The following is a 24,172-nucleotide window of genomic DNA, read 5'->3' as shown; positions in this document are numbered from 1 at the left end:
GGAGATGGGAAATATATAATGAACAATCTGTATATTTTATTTGCTGATATAAAAAAAAAAAATTCAAAACACAAAGAGTAAAAAAGGAAGAATCTGTGATCACTGCTGCAGCCCACAACCTGAAGCAGTCAACCCGAGAGAAAATCTGCAATCAGTTCGCTCTGCAGAGACCGTCCTTCCTCTTTCTACTCTGACACAAATCAGAGTGTTTCTTTCTACTTTACTCATAACCCGTTAACAACATTCAGAATATATGCTGGTTCTGATCGTAAATAAAACTAAATTATCTCTCTGCTAAACCTGAGGGACAGATTTTAGGCTTTTCTACTTTAACTAGTCAGATAAGAAAGTTTTTTGGGCCTCTGGGAAAAAGCCATTGGTTTACAGCACATTTGACTGAGCCAGAAGCTAGCAGTGGGGTTACAAAGTAATCAAGAAGTGGCTTCAGTAGCACAAAAGTCCAGACTTTAGCCACCAGCTCAGACGGAAACTCGGGCTAAACCACAGTCATGTCCTGTTGAAAAGCTTCCAGTCAACAAGAAAAACTTGCAGGACATCAGAAATTAAGGAACCAAAAGCAGAAGTGGTTTAAATATATCCCGGCCAATGGGCTGAATGCATTGTTCACGGATGTAAGGAACCATGGCGATTAAAGCATGTAAATAACATAAACTGGTGAAGCGTCTTTCAGACACAGATCAGTTTGGAGTGATAAGGTCAAACTGCATTATGAAACTATTCTAGAAATGTCATTTTGGCATAAAGATGAACCACAGTTTTGTTCCAACGGTTTAAATATTTAATCAAATATAATATAATATAAAATCAAATTATGAAAGGATCTGCTAAAGCCATGTATTAAGAGCTGCTCTAACTATGTTTTAATTGAAGTTAACTGAGACCAAGGCAAAGTAGGTATAAATAAATCACAAAGTCAATGACGGATCTTTTAAAAAGTTTGTAAAATTCAAAGTCTTACAGGTAATTACAGCAAGCATGGGCAGTTACCACTAATGGGTTAATTAACATGTTCTGAGATCAGTTACTTTTGTGAAATAATTAACTAAAATATTTATCAGTTTTAAAAGAGGAATTTTGTCTTAGGACGTCTTTATGCTGAAATGGGCTGTCTATTTTGTCCTGTACCACATCCTTGATGCACATAAAAGGCAGCATTTATCCCTGAACAATGCTGACTGTTGGCTTTGCTGCGAGGAACCCAATGTAACAGAGAGTCAGCGAAGCACATAAGAGTGCAGACAGGACGGTGGAGTCGGAACACAGCGAGGCCGGGACCACAAACTGGGGCAAACACATGTCATACGACTTGAGCATAAGGCTGAGCTGGAAAAATCAACAAAAGGGACGGCAGTGACAAATGCAGGATTAGTGCTCACTCTACCTACTGGGTGGGCTAACTACAGCAACATGAGTCTTCTAGTTCTGTTGGAACAGAAAGTAGTGGTTGTATGTTATTTCTAGGACAGTCATTCCCAGCAGGTGTTGGATAGGTCAGAGGGGGTCTAGCAAAGGGATCAAGGCCTTAATGTGAAAAAAGGGATCTCTTTTGCACATGCAGAAATTATGGCTGGGCGATATTCTGTAGCCTAAAACTGATATCCGATTCAAAATATTTATTGTATCTTAAAATCCATTCATTATTCCAACAATGTTCAACCCGCAAATGCAACTCTGAACATTAAGTTGTTCAAACAGCAGGACAAAAGCAACGCGCTACACATAATCCAACATTAAAGGTGACTTTTAATCAAAACCAAACTGGCGTAGAGGTAGAGCAGGCGCCAGGGGTTCGATTCCCAACCTTGGGATCTTTCCTGCATGTCTTTCCTTCCTTCTCTCTCTGCCCATTTCCTGTCTGATTACTGCAAAAAAAAAAAAAAAAAAAGGCCGCTAGTGCAATAACAATCCCTTCAAAAAATAAATAAATAACAAAATTTTTAAAAATTGAATAAGAATAAAATTATTTAACTTAAGGAAACCCTGTCAAACAAAAAAACAAAATCAGAACACGGAGAAACGTCAGCGTTCCCCTGGTAGTTTTATTGGAGGGTTGGAACCCCTCCAATAAATGTATTTTCTAAACGTGGAGAGGAAAAGAGAAATCAACCATAGTGGTTTATGCCCTAGTATGGAAGTTCGTATGGGCCAAAACTACTTTTTCATCACTCCCCACCCCAGAAAACCAAAACACAGGCTTCATTTTGAGTACTCATGCTGGAGTTGGCACTTTATACCCAAAGGCCATTTCACTGAATGCATCTTAAGTCTTTGTTGTTTTTTCTGTGCACTAAGCGCCATATTTGCCATTATTTAAATACAGTCAAAATTTATTTTTTGAGAAAATAAACCCAGCTTTAAGTAGTATACCTAGATTTAACTTCCTGATTTAAACTATGAAAACTGGAGTTCAGACACAGAAAAACCTGAAATTAGGATCTACAAGGCTGATTAAAAAGTGTAGCAGCAAAAGGATCGGAACCTTATGTACTGATCAGCAACATACTTTTGGAAGCGTTTACGCAAAGCAACTTGTTACCAGAGTAAAACACAACATACAAAACCCAATCCGGGTTGAATGATATAAAGATTTTCCAGGAGAAGTTCAGCAACAAAGCTTTAAACCTTCAAAAGGCAAAGTAATGAGCTTAGACTGATCCAGGACGGTGTTTCTCCACCGGGTGACCAGAGCAAATGTTGAAGCAGTCAGCTTCTTGTCACAATACATTTACCATTTACAATACAAACAAGCCTGTAAGCAGCTGGCTGACATTTGGTCTCTGGGCAGAGAACCCACCAGAATGGTGATTTGTCTATTTTATAGGAAACATTTTCTGATAGTGATAGTCTCTGATAATCAATAAATTAGCATGTTGTTCTTCTGGCGTTTGAGTGCACTTGTATGTGAGACGATACTCGAATGCACTCGCGAGCTTGAAGAGGAAACAGTGATAGGGGAAGAAGGAGCTTCCAGGAAAATAGCTCTATTATGGACTGTAGAAATGGGCAATTCTTGTATTCACCCCAGGCATACATGGCCCTCATATGTTCTCGTTTAAGTTCTCCATGTTGTGGTTTTACATGCACTTGAGGTGCAGCTGAACCGCTGTCGTTCCTATGTTAAACTGTTGACGGCGCTGCAGATAAAAACTGCCTATGTTCAACATCTGGCACCAGAAGAAGAGTCTAAAGAGGAAGTGCCTTCCTAATACATCTCTAACTGCAAAGACCAGCCTCATAAGTGTAGCTTTTTAGCCATTTTACAAGTCTATCCGAAATTTAGCAATAATTACTCCATCTGTGTTTTTATTCATATGTCCATTTGCTGGTAAAAACAAGCGTGCTTTCAGACTCTACATCACTGCCTTTCCTGTTTGACGAGCCCCAATCGGAGATGAGCACGACAAGGCAAAGGGCCTGGCCAGGCCCCCCAAAACCACCTGCATGGGTTCAGATCTTGCATGCGTGGACGAAATACGTTACGATAAATCATGTCTGCCTTGGTCTTTTACTCTAATTGCGCATCTTTAGACGCTAGGTGCAGTGACCTTTCTCTCACCTTGAGAGGCACCCGGGGTGTCCAATTACGTTCCAGAGGTGGTAAATGTTACCCTGGCCAGCCCTCTAGCTCCGCCCCTGAACACTGGTGGAGAGTAGATTAATCTGTGGCCCACTTGCTTTCCATTCTAATGCAAGTTTAGACTTGGCAGCCTTTTACTTGTCTGTTTGCCCTGATGTAAAAAAATCACTGTTACATGACTTGACCTATGGAATCAGCGGACACACTGAATATTGATGAATCTCAAGGAAAGGTGAAATGACATGGATGATAAAGGCAGCATCTTTAGTGAGCTTCAGCTTCATCTCTTCATCATGCAAAGAATCACCACCTCAGAGCAAGAGAAGTTGCAAAGTAACAAGCAAAAAATGCATAAACAAATCCACACATCAATACTTATTTTGTGCTACAGGCACAGCCAGTGCTGCTAACAGAAACAAAATGTTTTTGTCTTGGCTGAAGTAGAGAAAATGAGTTGGTGGCATCAATGGAATGTCAACTCCCATGCAGTGAGAAACTGTGCCTGTTTTCTGGGCCCTCCAGTCTTTTTTTTTTTTCTTTTAAAGCACTCTATTTAAGCAAACGCCAGCTTCAATGAACGTCTCGCTGAGTTAACACCAACTCCTGGGAGATGAAGGCAGCCAATGCCCTGGAAAGGCCCGGCTCTTCAAAAGCCTGTGGTTGTTCCTCTGGAGAAAGTGACGTAATGGTAGCCTCTTGTATGACAGTCTACAGGGGTAGGTGGAAGCTGAGGAGCTCCACACAGAAGGAGAAAAGGGGGGTTGACAGGAGCGAGATAAAACACAAACTTTTTCAACTAAATGCTAATTAAGAGAAATTAAAAGGCTACGCTGGCAGAGTGCTGAATTCACACCAGCCCCCCACACAAATGCTGGTATGTTTTGGTTTTAAAGTGAATTACCAGCATACATAACTGGTAGCAACAGCTCAGTTAATCTAATAAATACACTGATCATTTGGTAGATTGATTTTCATCTTAAACCAGCATGACAGGAAAGCTAAAAAGCCATTTTATTTCTCCAGTCCATGAACACACCATAGCAAATGAGTTAATTTGCTCTGATAATAGCTTCAATGTAAAGGTTTTTCTTCAGTGAGGGTATTTGCCACTTCTGTAATGTGTTTAACATTTGGTTAGAGGAAGCACAAAGGTGTGAGAAGGTCTTAAAAGAAACCCTGACTCATGTTTACCATTTATTTTACTAATAGCTAGCCTGCAGATATAGCTTTCCTTTATTGTAGCAGGTACCAATTAAACAGGTAGAATAACATATGCTTATTTCGTTAGGGTGTATTCACACCAGGAAAGTCCTTTAGTCTGCTTGTTTGGTCCAAATCAAAAGCGGACTTTATTTTTTGTGTTTGGTGCAGTTTGCTTTAACATTGTACTTTTTGCAAATAAACTATTACTGCTAAACAAAGCCAAGCGGGTGAAGATCATTGCTCCCACTGGACAGAAATGACAGGGGCAGAACACAACACAGACCCGGAAATTTAGGAAAACAACTGTAGACGTGCTGCATGCAGCAACTCCGTTCTGCATAATTGTGCCGTTATTACAGCTGGAATATTACTGAGAGTGAAGAGCAGCTCATTCAACACAGGCGTCAGAAAATGCATGCATCTTGTCCCACAACATGCCAGTGGTGTTGCTAAGCAACATACAGTTGATCAGGTATGAGTTCAGTACAACGTACTGAAGTCAACGTACTGAACGTACACCTTTGCTACTGGCTACGGTGGCTTGTTAAGTCCAAAGAGACGTACATTTTCTGTAGTTGGTTTAGATCGGGACCATAAGCGAACCGCACCAGAGTCCATTTGGAAGCGGATCGAGACCACCTCAAAAAGTGAGTCTCGGTCCAGTCGTTTGTTCCGGACCACAGTTTGCTTGAGTGTATTCCCACCTGCACTAAAGGTCCGGCCCAACAGGGGAAACAAACTCTGGTTCATTTAAAGCAGACCAAAAGTGGCAGATGTGAATACACCCTTAGATTCATGGAAAAACTGAACAGACGCACCAATCAGGTTTTCAATGGCATATACTGATTTCTGTTTTTCATTAAGATCAGTTGTCAATATTTCATTTCAATAACACAAACAAATTGATTTGGTTAAACTTTATTTTAATGTTACAAACAGTTAGGCCCAAAACAATGCATATACCTTGCAGATTCAGACTAACTAATTCCAGCAAACTAATTTTCAATCAATCAAGAAATGTATTTCTGATACAAAATGAGACTGATGTCTCTCAAAAGATGCATAAAACAATGTAGGAGTAACGATTTTATAAAAATAACAAAAAATAGCATGTCAGAAATTATTTATACCCTTTACAATAATTAACTTAAAAATCTTGATTGGCATTCCAGCAATTAAACCTTTCTCGTACCTGTTAACCAACTTTTGCATGTTTCCAGAGATACTTTGAACATTTGTCTTCATGATGAGCTCCAAGTCTTTGAGTTTGGAAGGCCTCCTTGCCATCACCCTAATCTTTAGCTCTCTCCACAGATTCTCTATGAGATTCAAGTCAGTTCTCTGCCTGGGCCACTTCAAAATGTTATTAATTCAAGTCAGGGGCATATTATATTATATTCCAATTAGGGAAAAATATATTCAGTGAACCATGTTTTGTTCCATCTGCGTTGTCTAAAATGACAATATAGTGACGATTCGAGTTTAAAATTACCATAGCAACCATTGCCTGTGTGGCATCGGCTATCGCTTAGCTGTTAATCTGACAAAAGGATGATGAGCTTCTTTCTTGCTGCCTTTATCAAATGTTAAGTAATGTGGTTATAAATAATTGGCTCATTCTTTTAAAAGTTTTAACTGATTTCTGATCATTTTTAGCCAATTTTTTGTTTCATTTGGAAATGTTATGAGACTTATGAATTTCCCAGTCACATTATAATTATTTAGAAACCCTAAATATACAGCTCAGAGTTCAGTAGGTTTCAGTGTTGGGCAAGATTTTTAAAATAGCTTAATCCTCATATTGGCCGTCTTCTACCCTGTGCCAGCGTCATTTTGCAAAGGTCGTTAAATATTATATATTATATTCCTAAACTTCTGAACACATCCTTCTTCTGTCATCTTACGTTACATTTGTTATTCAGATGAGGTCAGAGCTTTTATCTGGATCTATTTAGCAAATGGTGGCAATCGAGACATCGGTGCAGTTTGTAATACATATTACAACTGCCTCTACAGAGACACATCAGTGATTAAATCTACAGAAAATAAAAGCTTTGATGAGCAATAACCTGTATCTATATTGGTGAAGTGAGTAAACAAACTAAAAGTCACCACGGAGACAAGCTTAGCACCCAGCTCTGATTTCTCCTACCTGCTGTTCTCTTTGCGCTCTGCCAGCATTTCAACTCTTCAGCACCAGAAGAAACAAAAATATTCCATCAAAAAGGCAAAAATCCACTGCTAGTGCCCCTCTGAAAATGTCCCTTTCTGATGTGCCCGATGCCTTTCCCTCTCTTGGCAGCATCAGGACAGCACATGCTAAGTACGGATGCATGGAGGCAGGGATCGTCTTCACAGGCTTTGTTTTCCACTAAGCAAACTGTGTGTGTATCTGCTCGTGTGTGTGTGTGTGTGTGTGTGTGTGTGTGGTCTGCCGGGACTGGCACAGCTGATCCCCCCCTGACACCGGGTGGGGTGTACAGGGCTTTAGAAAGACAGGAGGGGAGGGTGGAGTGTGGCGAACACTACAGCCATAACAGAGAGGAATGTACCATTTACTCAGGAGGAGGGGATGTACGACTACCAGAAAAATTAAAAACATGGACATTTTAGTCCTGATTAGGAACATCCTGGTTCATTGAGTTCAATTCACCTTTATATTTTCCCTTAGGGGCTTAGAGATTTTTTTATAAATTGTCAAAATTCAAGATATTTTGGAAAAAAAGTAATTTTGGCCTAAAGATATCTCCAGCAAAAAAAAAGCCTCGTCTCAAATAGGAAAGAACATTCAGGACCTGACACAGTACCTGAGTGATGATCCACGTTTAGGTTTTAAGTCTGAGTTTTCAGTGGTAAACTCCTTACCACACAGAAAACCGTGATTAGATTGTGATACCAGAAATACAAAGAACATCTACCTGTTTGCTCCTGCTAACGGGTTGTGTTCAGATGCTAAGCTGATATTAGCATGTTAACATACTGTTTCGATATCACTTAATAATTCCTCTAACAAGTTTAAGTGCTGTTCCAGTTAATTATGTGGGTAAAACCTAACAGAGAAATCTGTTCTACTCTTAACATGCCTTGAAAGTCATAATACTGAACACAGACAGCTATCTGAGCACAGCAGAGAGCAGGTCACATCACAAACAGACAGTAAGCTGAAGCAGCCAATACAATGTCTTTTACTTTGTAGTAGGGACGCAAACAAATAATTGATTTATGATTAATTGTCTTGTCTTTGTTCCATCCGATTAACTGATAACGTCCGCTTGGACATTCTCTCAGTGTTGTAGTGTGGTCGCTATCCAGACGAGGGCGCTGGTCACCCTTAAGCTGAGCCAGCTGATTTCTGTATAGCAGGCTCTCTGATGGCGGAGGCATCACATAACGGTAGCAATGAAACAGTCCAAACGGAGTCCAGTGTGGGATTATTTTACTCTTGTTAATAATGACAACGATGCAAAATGCATTTTGTGCGGTTCTGTTTTGAAATATAAACACTTGACAAGCTCCTTAAATTATCACCGTAATAACGCTCATTCAGCCGTGCTACATGGCGGAGGGGATTCAACTTCTCAACGACAAATTACAGATACGCTCCAAAGGCGAGCATGCGATGACAGAAAAGCGGAGGACGTTATGCAAAAAATTTGTAATGTGATAGAGAAAGACCTGATGCCAATAAGCATGGTTGATGGTAAGGGCTTTCGTGACTTAATGCACTTAATGGAGCCAAGCTTTAACATTCCTTCGACAGCAAACAACCGTTTGGAGGAGCGCTACAACAAGAAGCCAGCTGAATTAAAGGTACAGCTAAGAGCACAAAGTGTTGCTCTCACCACCGACTGTTGGACTGCACTGACAACAGAGAGCTACATAACAGTAACTGTTCACTTCATTGACACGCATTGGAAAGTAAAGTCTGCGGTCCTCCTCACAGACAGTATGTCGGAGCGACATCCAGCTGACAATTTAGCAAACAGGCTAAATCAAGCAGTGGAGTCGTGGGGGCTCAGAGGTCACATTGTAGCCTGCACCCACGACAATGCACAAAACATCGTCTCTGCAAGCAACTCCACCAGAGTAGGTTGGAGTTGAGATCCATGCTTTGCACATACTTTGCATTTGGCTGTCACTGATGGATTCACTGCTACTGGTGCAAGCCGGGTCATTGTGGCTGCCAGCAGACTGGTAAAACATTTCAACCACAACACTCCCGCTACCAAAGCACTGGAAGCGAAGCAAAAACAAATGCAGCTCCCAGCTCGTCATCTAATTCAGTCCTGTAAAACCAGGTGGAACTCACTTAGTGAGATGTTTCAAAGACTTCTGGAACAGAGATGGGCCGTGTCTGCGGTGCTATCGGACCGCTCTGTGACAAAACTTTCAGATGCAAGGATGCTGGAGTTGAGAGACGAGTACTGGCCACTGATGGAGAACGTGGCACATGTGCTGGAGGCATTCAAATGTGCAACTACCATCATGTCTACTGAGAGTGAGGCGTCTGCATCCAACATATTCCCCATTACCTTCAGCCTCATCAACACATCTCAAGGCGTTGGACAGAGACAGCAGCAAAGCAGCAGAGTTCAAATCTAAAGTGAAGTCCTCACTTGGTGAAAGGTTGAAGGTAGGCCTTATAATGATTTATGTAATAAATTTAAGGAGTTAAAAAAAAAGCTTGCTGATCTGTTACCCATAATGCTATTTATTATTATTGTTGAGTTAGTTGTAATTAAAATCAATGTTTGGACACATTTCTACAGTCACTAAGGAAAAATTTTGTTCCAGTGTGAAACTTAAATACATAAAAATGTAATGCTAGCTTAATGGTAATCATAATAAATATTTGTTTTGTTTGTTTAAAACAGATTGCATCTGTCGAAATCATATCAACACCACCAATGCTGCAACAATGCTAGACCCTCGGCACAAGCGCCTGGCCTTCCTTTCCCCTCCATGGAAGATTTCTGCTAATTCTAAGGTCAAAGAGAGAAGGTTTCCAAGGTTGGCAGCCTTGGCATGACGATACTTGTGCATCTCAGGAAAATCATTCTCATCTAAACGTGTATTCTCTGCAGCTGGTCTCACTGCAAACAGGCTGCGCACACGACTCACACCAGAACATGTTAACATGCTGCTTTTTTTTTTAAACAAAAACACTTGGATTTAGGTTTATTTCTACAAAGTCCTCAATCAAAGCATACAGTGAGGGATGTTTGTTTTCAGCTCAGGAAGCCTGTAAGTGCTCTGGCACAGTGTTCAGTTGCCAGTTCTCTTAATTGTATTCTTACATCTGTCAGGGATATTTCAAGTTATTTTTATGGTTTGTGTTTGAGTTCATCTTTAATTTAAATGTTATTTTTATATCTCTCTTCATTTGGGATTGTGTTTTACATTTTGGTCTATCTATCTTTTTTTCCTATTCAGTTATCTAATAGTTTTCTCTTTTGTTATATTTTATAAATATGTTTAAGGCCTCTAATTTTGTGCATTCAGACGCTATTTAATAAAGCTGGCAAAATAAAAACAAAATTTAAATATCATGTGCTTCTTTGTTTAATTCAGCATAATAAAATGCCTTTCATGGAATGGAAATACCCTCAATATGAGAGAAAACTTGCTTTTAATAAAATGGCCACTTATCAATTAATCATTGGTCAATTGATAAGATCAAGCAACTTTAGATTAATTCATTAATCAACAATTTGCATCCCTACTTTGAAGTGTGAAAAACGCTTGGACCATTTGGGAAAACCCAGCTTTTTTAGTTAAACCAACAAATTTGCACAGACTGTATAACAGTTTTCAAGTCTTACTCATTAAAATGATAAATGGTTACACGAGCATGACTATAAGGTTTGCTAGCTAACTATAGGTGGAGATGACATGAAAATCACAGACGGTACAACAATAACAGATGAGTTGAGCTTAGTCCAGGACTCCAGTAGAGACCCTTTAAATGCACCGAGCAATCAACTGGTGACCGAAACGGGCGACTTTATACCAGACCGCTACTAATCAGTAATTGGCCAGTGAGCACACCAAAACCAAGTGTTAAAGGTTGTGTTGATAAGAACAATCCTCTGAGTTAATGAAGGACTAAGACTCAAAGGTAGCTATTTTTAGTATCAGTGTGGTGTTATAAGTGAAGCCAGAGGATGGGCAACAGCTGTAACAGGCTGTTTTAAAAGCAGCTAAGTTAAGGGTATACCAAGACCGATATTTACAGTTACCGCTCAATGCTAACCAGGCTAATGCTAATATAAGATTCTTTAGACAGTTTGAAAAAGGCACTTCTTTAGTGATTTTGTTTTTTTATTTTGAAATAATAGTGAAATCCTGTTTCAGCACAGAGCTGAGTAACACCAACTGCTCTCTCCCATACACAGGATGATGCCTCGTCTGATTGCTCTTGTAAATGGCCAGGTTTATTTGCACAGATACCTCCATCCAATAACCCTTAGGTTTTTACTGTGTTTGTAGATTTTCAGTGATGCAGGACGAGAGAGTACAGCTATTTAGGTTGCTTTTGAGAAAACGTATTTAACAAAAAACGTAGTGCTAAATAGATTTATTGATAATACAGTTAAATTCTTCATATTCAAAGGTAGCAGAAAAGCCTGTTTTGGTACGCTAAAATTAGTATTGGCAGGTCAGAAATTTACAAAATCAGTGATCGGCATTTGGACTACAAACCCTGGATTGGTTCATCTCTATTCTTCAAAACACAAACATATCTAATCTTGAGAAGCAAACTGTACTGGTTTAGAAAGGCCCTTTCCATGCTTTCCATTTCTTTTTTAATTGAAGGGCGACATGTACTTATGTATGTGTGAAGAGCACTTAAAAATCTGGTTTCAACCAGAAGTGTGCTGAGGCGTATAAAATGAGTCCAGCGGGGAAAACAAAACGTCCTCCACCGTGCTGAATGAAGGCGGCAACACATTTTCATAATAAACACACCACCACAAGCAAGGCTGAATATACAGAGGAAGATTTTTTTTTTAAATGAAGTAATATAAAACAACAATCAGTCTCAGAGGCTTTAGGAGCAGCGAGATAAAAACCTGTTGTGTTATGCAGCCTTAAGGGGTTCTTAGGAGCCAGAATCTGTTTGCAGTCGGGATGTCAGCTGACGCATTTTCTGTCTAAAACTGGGCTCATTATGAGAACTGAAACTGCATTAGAATAGTTCATATAAGTATGCAGGACATTTTACAATATGACTCAATGCAGCCATGTACTGGAGTTTATAAAAAACATATCAAAATAAAACAGCAATAAACACAGCAGGAAGATCTCATTTTCCATCTGTCCAATAAAACAACATGACTTTTACAGCAGACAGTCTATACAGCGTTAGCCTGCTTTCACTGTAATCTATACAATAACCCTGAAGCACACATCCAGCTTCAAAACACAGAAAGCCATTAAATCATTATTTTTAAAACAAAACACAATGTGTCATGAAATTCCTGAAGGCTTTTACATGGATCAATTAACATAAAGAACGACAGTAACTAAATACAAGACATGATTCTTCACTTGACTGCGCTTGTTTAGCAGTAAACGGACTTCCTGTTATCCTCAGCACTTTTGGTTCCTTCTGAGCAAGAGAATAGTTAAAAAAAACTATAATTATCCAGTTTAATTTTTAACAAAGTTCCAGCAATTCCTAAAACAGTTCTGCAAATCTAGATTAAAAGTACATTAGTCAAACAGGAGTCAGCATCAGTGGTGAACCAGCGTCTAGCCTGATTGTGGTTTATCAGGCTGACTGAAAATAAGCAGCACCACCTCACAACTATGTGTGGTGGCTCTTGTGATGTGCAAGCCAATTCCTTGAGGGCTAATTCATTATTTAGTATATCGATCCGATACGTAAAACTGGGCCGATATTACTAACCAATGTTTATTTGCATCTTGTTGCCGCCTGTGTATGTGTTTCAGCAGGGGAGGGGGTTGGACATGTGGTATTTGTTTGGTCATGTGACAGTGATGCAGTGCAGGATTGTGGTGTTTAACTGAAGCATCAGAGGCAATGTTAGTGGTGCGGTGGTTTTCAGGGTGTCAAAGGGTGGAGAAATAGGGTGGAGCAATAATAATAATGGATATCGAAATCGGACCAAATTGTCATATCGGTCCTTGACTAGTTAAGAATGATCCTATCCCATTTATGTCAAGACACAAAGAACCTGGTGAAACGCTGCTAAAGTCTGCAGTCTGACGCTGCATCTTTACTGAAAGGAATAAAACACACAGTCTGCTTCATCTTCCTCCCTTCCCCTGGCCCAAAGAAGCGCTCTTTGTTCTCTCAGAAGTAGATTAGCAATGGACCTGTGCTGCATTATCCACAAGATTTAAATGTAGCTTCATAGTTACATATAATCAATAACAACAGCCTAACAAGCAACTAATCCAAAGTGCTGCAGCACAAAGAGGGATTCATATGGATAAAATGTAATATCAGATCATAAGATTAGTCTCTGCAGCATAAAGCTTTGCTTTCATCCTTTCATATGAGCAGCTATATTACTAAAATGTTTCTATTTACAATCAAGTAAAACTCTACAAAATGCAATTTAAGTATAGAAAGAAACCGCTCTGTACAGTTTAATTCTCTGAAATGTTATTGTTGGAATATAACTATCAAAGTAAGCAATTTAAGACATCACCAAGCCAACCTTCACACCAATCAGAAGCATGAAGGCCAACCAAGGCATGCTATGGAGCCGGACGAGAGGCTCGGGAGGCTGACAAACCAAACAAATGGCCAGAGATCAAATACAGCCAATTTTTCATTAAACTGCAAGTCAAACTCTGAAAAGTTTCTATATTTGTTTTCTGATTTTCTAATGAATTGATGCACTTGGTTTCATGTAGAGTAAAATTCAGGTCAAGGTTAGGTACAGATGTTCTGATGTTTAAATAATCTTGCAATTCCTTTAGTTTCTGTTGCATTCAAACCTACCTCTTAACTAGGAACCTGAGCACGTTTTTGTGGTCAGCAATGAACATATTTAACTGTAGCAGGCATGGGCCAGTCACGAGATCAAGATGACAGAGAAGATGCTGGATGAAGGCTAGAGCGATGCAGCCCTGTCCTTCCATCACCTATTGCTACACACTGCTGGTCAGCTGGCTGAAAGAAAAAGGTAGACTGGCAAAAAACGAATAAGAAAATCTGATACTAAGTTGGTTGGGGGTTTATTCTATATTTTCTAGATCTTTGCTAAAGCCAACATAAATGAAGGTTTTAGAAATTATTTCTATAACTGTAATAATTTTGTTTTTGCAGCTGTAGGAACCATTGTTGCCTTCTGTTTCAGTTGAAATCAATTTGATCATGTTGAGCAATTAAACCCAAAATTATTCACACCTCTGAAAGATTCAAATTGAAAGTAGTCTTTTAAATGCAACATATTTCATCTGACTAGAAGTAATATTAACGCTTCGCAGTGGCCCAGCCAGAGTCCATGCTTTAATCTGTTAGAGAATCTGCGGAGGAAGCTAGAAATGAGGGTGATGGCAAGGAGGCCTTTCAACCACAAAGACTTGGAAAATAGTCTTAATACCATATAATCTTAATATAAATTGTCAAAATACCAGTGGAAACCAGCAAAAAGCTGGTCAGCAGTTATAAGAAGGACTTGATTGCTTTGATGCCTATAGAGGTTTTTCCACTGATTATTGAGAACGATATACAATTTTCAAAATGTTGATAAAAAAACAGGAATTTATTTTTCAAAATTATTTGGGCATCGCGACAGTCAGTCATTTTCTACCGCTTATTCCATAGTGGGTCGCAGGGGAGCTGGTGCCTATCTCCAGCAGTCTATGGGCGAGAGGCAGGGTCCTAATTACAGATCGACAAACCTAAACTGATTAACAGCTTTTCAAAAAAAATGAAAAAGGGAAAAACACAGCACCTTTTCATTCCTTTAGAAAAATTTCCAACATGTGAACAATAAAGGATTTCTCCACCTTGTATCCATTAAAACCTAAAGTCTATGAAAGCAGAGAACATCATACCACCCAAGCTTCTTCATATTGTGCCTGTATGTTCATATACAAATCAGGCCTATTATTTTCTTTTATGACTCAAAACCATCACACCTTTAATAAAAAATTTAATATGATCTTGGACAACTAAAATATCATAAATATATAATAAATACAGATAAAACCAATCTGTTTTATCTTTATAGCTTATTTGGTGCATAGAGCATTTAGGAGTTTATCAGAAATTAATGCTAAAACTTTCCTTCCTGTCTTAACAGGGGAAACATGCAGCACATTGATTCTAATCAGGTCAATGAAATGTGCAGTGAAAAATGTCCTATCTATGCCTGTGTGATTTATTAGCTCAGTTATTCACGGATTCAATGTCTTATTTTTTGTTTTAACTACAGGTCCTTCTCAAAATATTAGCATATTGTGATAAAGTTCATTATTTTCCATAATGTCATGATGAAAATTTAACATTCATATATTTTAGAATCATTGCACACTAACTGAAATATTTCAGGTCTTTTATTGTCTTAATACGGATAATTGTGGCATACAGCTCATGAAAACCCAAAATTCCTTTCTCACAAAATTAGCATATTTCATCCGACCAATAAAAGAAAAGTGTTTTTAATAAAAGAAATGTCAACCTTCAAATAATCATGTACAGTTATGCACTCAATACTTGGTCGGGAATCCTTTTGCAGAAATGACTGCTTCAATGCGGTGTGGCATGGAGGCAATCAGCCTGTGGCACTGCTGAGGTCTTATGGAGGCCCAGGATGCTTCGATAGCGGGCTTTAGCTCATCAAGAGTGTTGGGTCTTGAGTCTCTCAACGTTCTCTTCACAATATCCCACAGATTCTCTATGGGGTTCAGGTCAGGAGAGTTGGCAGGCCAATTGAGCACAGTGATACCATGGTCAGTAAACCATTTACCAGTGGTTTTGGCACTGTGAGCAGGTGCCAGGTCGTGATGAAAAATGAAATCTTCATCTCCATAAAGCTTTTCAGCAGATGGAAGCATGAAGTGCTCCAAAATCTCCTGATAGCTAGCTGCATTGATCCTGCCCTTGATAAAACACAGTGGACCAACACCAGCAGCTGACACGGCACCCCAGACCATCACTGACTGTGGGTACTTGACACTGGACTTCTGGCATTTTGGCATTTCCTTCTCCCCAGTCTTCCTCCAGACTCTGGCACCTTGATTTCCGAATGACATGCAGAATTTGCTTTAATCTTAAAAAAGTACTTTGGACCACTGAGCAACAGTCCAGTGCTGCTTCTCTGTAGCCCAGGAAAGGCGCTTCTGCCGCTGTTTCTGGTTCAAAAGTGGCTTGACCTGGGGAATGCGGCACCTGTAGCCCATTTCCTGCACACGCCTGTGCACGGTGGCTCTGGATGTTTCTAGTCCAGACTCAGTCCACTGCTTCCGCAGGTCCCCCAAGGTCTGGAATCGGCCCTTCTCCACAATCTTCCTCAGGGTCCGGTCACCTCTTCTTGTTGTGCAGCGTTTTCTGCCACACTTTTTCCTTCCCACAAACTTCCCACTGAGGTGCCTTGATACAGCACTCTGGGAACAGCCTATTCGTTCAGAAATTTCTTTCTGTGTCTTACCCTCTTGCTTGAGGGTGTCAATAGTGGCCTTCTGGACAGCAGTCAGGTCGGCAGTCTTACCCATGATTGGGGTTTTGAGTGATAAACCAGGCTGGGAGTTTTAAAGGCCTCAGGAATCTTTTGCAGGTGTTTAGAGTTAACCCGTTGATTCAGATGATTAGGTTCATAGCTCGTTTAGAGACCCTTTTAATGATATGCTAATTTTGTGAGATAGGAATTTTGGGTTTTCATGAGCTGTATGCCAAAATCATCCGTATTAAGACAATAAAAGACCTGAAATATTTCAATTAGTGTGCAATGAATCTAAAATATATGAATGTTAAATTTTCATCATGACATTATGGAAAATAATGAACTTTATCACAATATGCTAATATTTTGAGAAGGACCTGTACGTTTCCTTTCAGCTTTTTCACTCCAATTAGTCCTCTTTATCGCACCCCAAACCATTTTACACAACTTTCCAAGATGATAAACAGATTTTTAGTACATGAAAATAAGACCTTTGTTGTTACTGATCTGACGTAACCCAGATCTCTGAAAATAACCCCGGGTCCGTTGAACCTGTTTCGCACTATAAAGACACAATTGTTAGTTCCAGGGCAGCACTTTCCTTTTTGTTTTACATGATCTGAAATGCAAATATTGTGATAAAATCTACAGTTGCAGAACATTAACCAAGCTGTGAAAGATACACAACAAACACAGGATACATTACCAGAAGAATTGTTCATATTTATAAAAATACACTAATAGTTTTAAAGAATACACTTTCAGGGTATTATTTACTGAAATGTGGGCTACAATCAAATTAAATGTCACCAACATCCTATCTGAAGCTGATCCATTACAGAACTTTGGGAATGCTCAGTCAGCCACTAAAACTACCTAAAAACTGCTGAGATTCATGTAACCAAAAGGAGCTTTGAACAAATAAATGAACAGCTGTGATATCCTCCCGAGCCAAAGCAAAACATTTAGATGAAAGATGCTTGCATTTATGTTAAGGCAACCCTTGTTTTAGTCTTGCAGAGGAGAGCCAACTCAACTGCTGACAGAAGTTTCAAGTTACAATGCCTGCTGGCAATAAAAGGTGAGTGGGAGAAAAGCAGAAGAATGGAAGAACCCAAGGCTACAGTTACTGTATGGTCAAATGCAAATCATGCTTTGGTGCTTTTCCCTTTAAAAAAAGGTCTAATAAACACAACATAAAGGGAACTGTGACCTGTCAATCCAAAACTCAAAAATACAACCCTTTTCTGATCAGTAAATGCACCATGATTCAGTGCTACTATTTGACATTAAAAACATCCGTCAGTGTGGACACTGTTAACGGGTGAAGTTAGATATTTTTTTGTATCGGCGAGTCACCGGAGGGAAAAACATGCATGAAGCTTATCAAAAGGAACCTGTATTTTCTACGACATGTTGAGGCATGTCTGCAGTTCTGAACGCAGCACAGGAAAGTTGTTGTTTTAGTCATGGAACATGCTGGATACTGTTCTACTAATGCTAGCCGAGCTAATTGCTAAAATAAAACGCTAAACAAATGTGAAATGTAATTTTGTGTTAATTTTGAAATATTTCAATATTAGTGACCGACATCACTTTGGAAACCAAAATCCAACTTATTCCTGACAGTGATGCTGTTGGATTGATTGGAGCACAACCTCTGGTAAAATATAGCAAAGGAGTTCGAACCCCTGCTCCGTCCATCTCATCTCAGTCGCTGTGTCCTGGGGCAAGATGCTTCACCCTCCTCGCCTGCTGATGGTGGTCAGAGGGCTCAGTGGCACCGATTGTATGGCAGCCCCGCTTCTGTCAGGCTGCCCCAGGGCAGCTGTGGCTACAATGTAGGTTACCACTGTCAATAAGTGAATGTGTGTATGAATGGCTGGGTGACTGATGGCAGAGTAAAGCTATACAAATGCAGGCCATTTACCATTTACCATGATTGGTAAAAACCCATCAGTAGCACGACATTGAATTTAAATATATCTTTACTTTCATAACACTCCACCTGTGTGGCTGCAAGACCGCCCTGCTTCCACAACACAGGAGCAGCCAGCCATCTGTACTTCTGACATTACAACCCAAGCCCAGTTAATTTTGGTGTTTCGGCTCTAGCTTCAGGTACATGAGGGTTTTCTTCAACAAAACTTGGCAGACCTTATTTCTGTTTTATTGCGGACGTTCCTTAAAGCTTTTCGGTTGTTCGTAGCTTCTCTGTCCATAGTAATGGAGGTGACTAAATTTGCTAATAATGAGAGGCCATTTCATCATCTTTATAGGATGAACACTGTGATTTAACATTTCCGTTTGAGGTTTAATGTTGATGTTCGCACATGTTTGTATCTGTATTTTGATGTGTGAGATTGTTTACATGTAAAAATGCTTTTCCAGAAGTAACATTACTTCAGAAGTAACACATTATTCATGCAAAGCATCATGGGTTGCAAGAAAAAGGTGTTAAAGTCAGGAACATAAGAAAAAAAGGATTAAGATACTTTTCTTTTATCAAATATTACAGTTTTTAAAGAGAAGTCAGAATTAGATTAAATTCACATTCACACTTCAAATCTTTACAAAAGCAGGTGACAAGAAATCAACCAAAACATTCAGATCTGTGCATCTCTATACCACTTTGTGTGTGTGTGTGTTTTTTTTTTTTAGACACCAAGTCAAAATCCTCATATGACACTTGAGGGTTAATGTGGGTCAGTTCACTTCATTACTTATTTTAAAGACTGCGGCTAAAGTACATAAACAGGAAAATCAAAGTTCATGAAATCAGAGCCTCTTGCTTCCAGTTCAAGCACACAGTGACTCTGCTGTCCTTTCACGCACAGCTCTCTGTGCAGAAATAAACTCAATTTCAGTATAAAGTTACAACCAGGCAGAAAAAGAGTTTAGCATTGAGAGCAACGTGCAAATTCCTCTAAATGCAAGACATTAACCACCACTTCAGATAATTTGGTTTTCATATTAGATTTGACTCAAATGATCATCTGTTGCCAAATAAGGTGGAAAGTGCTGACAGAACTGCTTCACTGCATTCTGCTGGTAGCTGGCAGTCATATTTTCAGCTTACATAGACCACAAACTGATTTATTCAAATAGGTTAAAAATATCCAAACAAAATAATTACAGGCTGAAGGTTATACACCAAGTTGAACGCCAGCAGCAAAAATATGTTTTATACACAGATTGAGAATCTGTGGAGGGAGCGAAACATTAGGGTGATGACAAGGAGGCCATCAAGACCTGGAGCTCAATCCCAAACATCGTTAAATCGCCAGAGGAAACATGCCACACGCTGGCCAGCGACAACAAGGACTTCACTGCTGTGATCCCAACAAAGATTTTTACACTGATTACTGAGAAGGGTATAAATATTTTGTCATGCCCATTTTTGTTAACAGAAAGTTAACAAGAAAAAGATTGGTTGAATGAAAATTATTTGAAATCTAAATCTGCCAGGGGTATGAATAATGTTCCAAGGTAGTGAATCTAACCCAGGACCCACTACACCTAATATCATGCATATCACATTATTTTTAACAGAAATTTCATTTTAAAACGGCATTACTAACTTAAGAACATCAGACTCATCAAACTGTCCCAATGGCAGTATCAAGTCACATTGCTGTGACTTTTTATGCCATCTTAAATACAAGTATACATGTAGCTGTAACTTATTTATGTGTTCTGTAAACTGCTCCAGACAAAATACTATTTCTTTCCTCACAAACCTTCAAGTCTAAGCTAAGGGTGTTCCATTAGCAGCTGTTACATATTTCTCTGTTCCCTAAATTATATAAAATCTGTTGTGATTTCAGCCAAAACATTCTATGTTAATTCATACAGAATCATGCAATACATAAGACTTCCCTCATTTGGTTCTGGATCATATTTTTCACCCCGCACATTTAATTGGTCATCAGCAAATGTGACCACAACTATAAATGTACGAGTTTTGACATATTGTCTTTTTGGATCATACAGGTGTGCATAAAACACAACACCAAAGAGGAAGGACATCAAGAATGATCCTAGAGAAGCAACTGTTGCTGTCCATCATTCTACAATTGAGAAAGGAGATTGACAAGTGGAAACTATTTAGGACAGTTGCTCATCTTCCAAGGAGTGAATGTCCCAGCAAATTCACTTCAAGGTCAGGCCATGCAATGCTCAGAGAAATGCCAGAAAACCCCAACAGCTTCATTTCAGATACTACAGGCCTCAGTTAGCATGTTAAGTGCTAAAGGTCATGACAGTACAATAACAAAATGATCTGGGCTTGTTTTGCATCCACTAGGCAGGGGCACTTCGCAATCATTGAGTTGACGATGGACTCTTCTGTATGCTAAAGTATTCTAGATTCAAATGTGAGGCCATCTGTCTGACAGCTGAATCCTGGTCCAAACTGGGTCATGCAAGCAATGAAATAAAGGTGGTTCCACAAGCTAGACAGCTTCTCTACTTTGCCTTTGAATCTGTTGGATACAGAACAACACTGCAGTAGCTGGTATTCTGTTCTTGTGCACTTGAGGTTAGGTCCAAGTAATATTGGAATCAGGTAAAAAACAAATGGAACCATTTTCATTATAATATCCTGATATGTACGGTAAAAGCCTTAAAGTCATTCGCTTGTACCATAAGTTATTTATAAGCAAAGAGCATAAAGAAGACTGTATTAGCATCTGTTGGTCAAGGCACAAGAGTAAATGTGTTACTATCACAAAGTCTAAAGCTTTTTTTGTGTTCCAATCCCTTGACTGGCTGCATCGTCCCCTCAAACACAGCTATTTATTCATCATTGTAGGCTGCAGGTTTAAAAATTACCAATAATGACGTAAACACAACCAGGAGAATATTCATTATCTACTTTCATCATTCCTGCTGGCAACATAAACGAGTCTTACTGTTAAAGTTTTAGTCACACAAAACCATTATTGATGTACCGGAAAACAAGTGGATCAGTCTAAGTTTCCAGCTACCTATATTCCCAGAATCCACTGTTTTCATGCATGAGGAGATGCCTAGAAAAGGTCTGGATCCTAATCATAAATTGGAAACTTTAGAATGCAACAATCATCTTTACTTTAAAAGAACAAAACATGCTGAATATTCTCTGTTGCTGTTTGTAAAAGTGAAAATATATTCTAGAGCAACAAACCTGCCTTTTTGGCTAAATAAAACATGTATTCTCATCATTAAAAAGTTTGATCATGCATTAAAGATCAATTGTCGGATGGAAATTTCAGCTCTTTAATGGCTGTAGATGTCCTATTTTTTAGAATACAAGGAACAAAGTTATTTTACTACTTTTGCGGATTAAATCGTTTGTTTTGATGTACAATGTTTTTGAAAAACATTTGCCTTATACAAGGCAGACACGAAGATGCAGTATGCTATTTAACTTATGTGCAGACATTCAGGTAGTCGCCCTATTTCCAGAAACAATGCGCTGACCAGAAGCAATCTGCAGCATACAATAAATCTAGTCGATGCAACCACACAGAGTACGAAATATCGAGAATATACAGTCGTCAGTCATCGATGGCTGAGGATTTTGTTGGCCAACCACGATTTACTAATGTTGCCTAATAATAACACCGAATCATACTCCAGCCTGTCAAGGTTATGGTTATCAGTGTCCTTGTGTTTTTTCTCCAAAGCAGTTGAATTTCCTTTAGTCATCCCCTTTAACCGGGAGTAGAAACACTGCTGCAGACCTGCAGTTTCTCACCCAAATGTTTCCAGTTAACCGTGTTAGCTCACGAAGCTAACCAGCTGATCGCAGTAGCATCGCAGAATCTGAGCGACAACTGTCAAACTAAACCGTGACGTTTTCTAATAAAACAAAATAACACAAGATATAGAAATAAGCTAATAGGATGGGTTATAGAGCGACGGTTGAGTTCGTAAAGTCTTTGTTAAGAATATTTCTGTGACGCTAACGGTGTCTGCACCGTTGCTGGTGACTGACGTGATGTACATTCCTCTGTATGCTAACTGTGCTAGGCGGCTAGCTGGCGGTGCTAACTAGCCGCTCCAGAAACCTTGGGGTATCCATCGTCTACTCACCAGTGAGCGGCGTCTGAAGCGGAATTCTTCTGTGGGAACGTTGACGATAACCTCCAATGTGTGAGTCGCTCCGTGTACATCCATATGTCTCAGGCGATAATTAAACCTAAAAGTGGTGACCGCTTCCTCTCCTTCCTTTTACCGGTGGCCATTTTTCCTCAACATCCAAATCAAGCGGAGCTCGTCCCGGTTACGATTAGGTCCCAGCGCCGAGTTTGCTCCGAACAGCATCCTCCTCACCCTGCCAGCACCGAGCGAGGAGCCACATCTGCAGCACTAAGCTGACATCTGTTGGATGCACGGAGGAAAGCACTCAATGACTTGCATTAATGGACACAAGGAAAATATTCATTACCCGTTCCTTAGGACTAAATAAATTTACATCTAAAAAAAAATAGAATATGGTGAAAAAGTAAAGATTTTTGGTCACTCATTGCAGAAAGTGAAACTTATATAGATTATTTACACACAGAGTGAAACATTCCAATCATTTATTTCTTGTAATTTTGATGATTTTTGTTAACAGATAATGAAATCCCAAAATTCAGTGTCCTATAAAAAGTTTATATTATATAGGATCAATTATAAATGATATTTAAACAGAAGTGTCAGGCTTCTAAAAGGTGTGTTCATTTCTTCACACTCAATACGTGGTTGGGGCTTCTTTTGCATGAATTACTGCATCAATACGGAGGAGACCTGTAGTTCTGATGAGGTGTATTGGTAGCCCAGGGTTCTTTGATAGCGGCCTTTGGGTCTTCTGCAGTGTTGGGTCTGGTGTCTGTCATCTTCCTCTTGACAATCAATACTCCATAGATTCTCAGTGGGGTTCATGGTCACTGAACAGGCTGTTGGTGCCAAGTCCTGCTGGAAAATGAAATCAGCATCTCAATAAAGCTTGTCACCAAAGGAAAGCATGAGGTGCTCTGATGTTTCCCAGTAGGCTGCGTTGACCGTGGACTTTAGAAAACCAAGTGGACCAACACCAGCAGATGACATGGCACCCAAATCATCACTGTTGGAAGATTTGTCCATGTATTATCATTGCTTAGTTTAAAAAGATTCTTTATCTTTATGATTTACCATTAAAATACATTTTCATTTATTTAGTTTGGTGAACGTTTGGTGAATACTTTTTACATTTATCTTTGAAGTATTTTTATGGACTATTAACAGAATTGTCATCGTGTTTTAGAGTTGCATTTGGGTGGTTGCTATGCAGACGGAGCAGGAATTTGTGTGTGTGCGGAGGAGTTTGGGAAGCAGGTTGTTCGCACCCCAGCCAATCTACGTGTCCTTGGATGCCAGATGTGGACGTGTGGGCTGTATCAGCATCTGGCCAGAATCTGTTTTATTCAGTAGGACTTGTATTTGTGAAACTGTGTGTAGCCACACCCACGATGCTGTAACATGAGTGTTTTTTCTTTCTTTAATAAAAGGCTGTGACACAGGGCAGCTCCTCTGAGAGAATGGACTCTCTCTCCCTGGCCAGCCAAAGATAACTTTGACTCGGTTGTGTCTTCATTCCATATCTTCTCTGAGTTTATCTTTATGTCTAACTCTGACAATCACTGACTGTAGAAACTTCACAGTTCACACTGAACTTCACATGACATTGATTCCTCTCCACTTATCCTCCAGACTCTTT

The 24,172-nt window shown here is 39.4% G+C and overlaps 1 protein-coding gene across 6 annotated transcripts in view; it reads right to left on the bottom strand.

The window, feature by feature from the left end:
* Nucleotides 1-23,560, bottom strand: part of wdfy3 (WD repeat and FYVE domain containing 3) — a 154,199-nt gene extending 130,639 nt beyond the window's left edge. For 3 of the 6 annotated variants that reach the window (XM_047380825.1, XM_047380827.1, XM_047380828.1), the window contains exon 1: nt 22,525-23,559. In XM_047380825.1, the coding sequence (XP_047236781.1) occupies nt 22,525-22,604 (80 nt within the window). In that variant the 5' untranslated portion in view covers nt 22,605-23,559. Of the gene's footprint in view, nt 1-22,524 lie in introns of all 6 variants that reach the window. The other 3 variants (XM_047380824.1, XM_047380823.1, XM_047380826.1) reach the window with 2 other exon arrangements.
* Nucleotides 23,561-24,172: the final 612 nt, after the last annotated feature.

Source organism: Girardinichthys multiradiatus, chromosome 12, assembly GCF_021462225.1.
Source record: "Girardinichthys multiradiatus isolate DD_20200921_A chromosome 12, DD_fGirMul_XY1, whole genome shotgun sequence".
Lineage (NCBI taxonomy): Eukaryota > Metazoa > Chordata > Actinopteri > Cyprinodontiformes > Goodeidae > Girardinichthys > Girardinichthys multiradiatus.
Note: the sequence above shows the minus strand (reverse complement) of the source record. Positions and strands in the feature narration are given on the sequence as shown.